General features: G+C 55.5%; 1 protein-coding gene across 1 annotated transcript; it reads left to right on the top strand.

Moving 5' to 3' along the window:
• Positions 1–3: 3 nt before the first annotated feature.
• On the top strand, positions 4–288 carry LOC119343835 (cationic peroxidase SPC4-like; the record flags this gene model as incomplete). Its single annotated transcript, XM_037614587.1, has 1 exon — positions 4–288. A coding segment is annotated over one exon (285 nt), but the record flags the coding sequence as incomplete, so codon positions are not given.
• Positions 289–1316: the final 1028 nt, after the last annotated feature.

Here is a 1316-nt window from a genome sequence, read left to right as displayed (position 1 = left end):
TACGTGAACCTGGTGAACTGGGAGGGGCTCTTCGTGTCCGACCAGGACCTCTTCACCAACGCCACCACCCGGCCCATCGTGGAGCGCTTCGCGCGCAGCCAGCGCGACTTCTTCGACCAGTTTGGCGTGTCCATGGTCAAGATGGGCCAGATCAAGGTGCTCACCGGCGACCAGGGCCAGGTTCGCCGCAACTGCTCCGCTCGCAACACCGGCACTGCTGACGGCCTCCAGTGGTCGTCCCTGGTGCAGACCGTCGTCGACGCCGCCGCGGAGAGCCTCGGTTTCTAAATCTAGTGGAGTAGCTGTTAGCCATGCATGTCGTAATAAAATATGAGCAGGGCAGCCATGGTTGATGAGGCTGTGTAATGTACCTTGTCTTGACCCAAACGTCTGCTAGGCTGCCAGCTAGCAGACTTACGGTGACCTGTTAGTTTAATCGATCGATGCTTATGTTTCCTTGTTTCTAGCCCTTTTATCGCGGATTACACCCAGCCTCAACAACGCAATCTGGCAAAGACATTACCGATGCACACAGCCAACGACAGTAAAAAGAAAAAGAACATGCAACAGTGATCAATTTCTTGTAGCTGCAGCATAAACCAACATTTAAATTGTAGCTGCAGCATGAACCAACATTTAGGCAAGAGGTCTGCTTCGGTACACACAGCCCCCTCTCCCCCTCCCCTCCCCCTCGCTTAATGTATAAGGGCATCTTGGGCATACGACGTATCCTCTGGCGTGCCCATACAGGTAGAGCCGAGCGCACGGCTCGAGCCGATACGGCCGGCTCGCATCTACCCTCTCCCCGTCGTGCGAAAAAACCCACGACCGTCGTTGATCACGCGGCCCATTCCAACGTCGCCCCGTCCCGCCGATCGCCGCCCTTACCCGCCGATCGTCGCCTTTCCCCGTCGATCTAGCCGTGATCACGCTGCCAATTCCAACGTCTTCCCGTCCGGCCGATCGCCGCCTTTTCCCGCCGATCGTCGATCATTTTCCCCGTCTTCACCCGGGATCTAGACGGCGCGGACGTTGTTGGAGTCGCCCGCTGTACGTGATGTCTCCTCCGTACAAGTCGTCACGGTGACGTGGCCTACGTGGACGCCGTCGCCGCCCGCAACTCCGTGATCAACCTCTCCGGGAACGTTCTCGCCGTCCGCAGCCACGCCAGGCTGGCCGAAGTGCACGTGCACGCCATGTAAGCCGTCTAGTTTGTCAAAAAAATTGTATCTGTAAATAATTATGTGCAATCACTTGTTAGATATGAAGTTGTCATCTGTATGATCGTAGTACATTTAATTTGATTTTAAATTGAT

Source organism: Triticum dicoccoides, unplaced genomic scaffold, assembly GCF_002162155.2.
Source record: "Triticum dicoccoides isolate Atlit2015 ecotype Zavitan unplaced genomic scaffold, WEW_v2.0 scaffold142864, whole genome shotgun sequence".
Classification (NCBI taxonomy): Eukaryota; Viridiplantae; Streptophyta; class Magnoliopsida; order Poales; family Poaceae; genus Triticum; species Triticum dicoccoides.
Note: the sequence above shows the minus strand (reverse complement) of the source record. Positions and strands in the feature narration are given on the sequence as shown.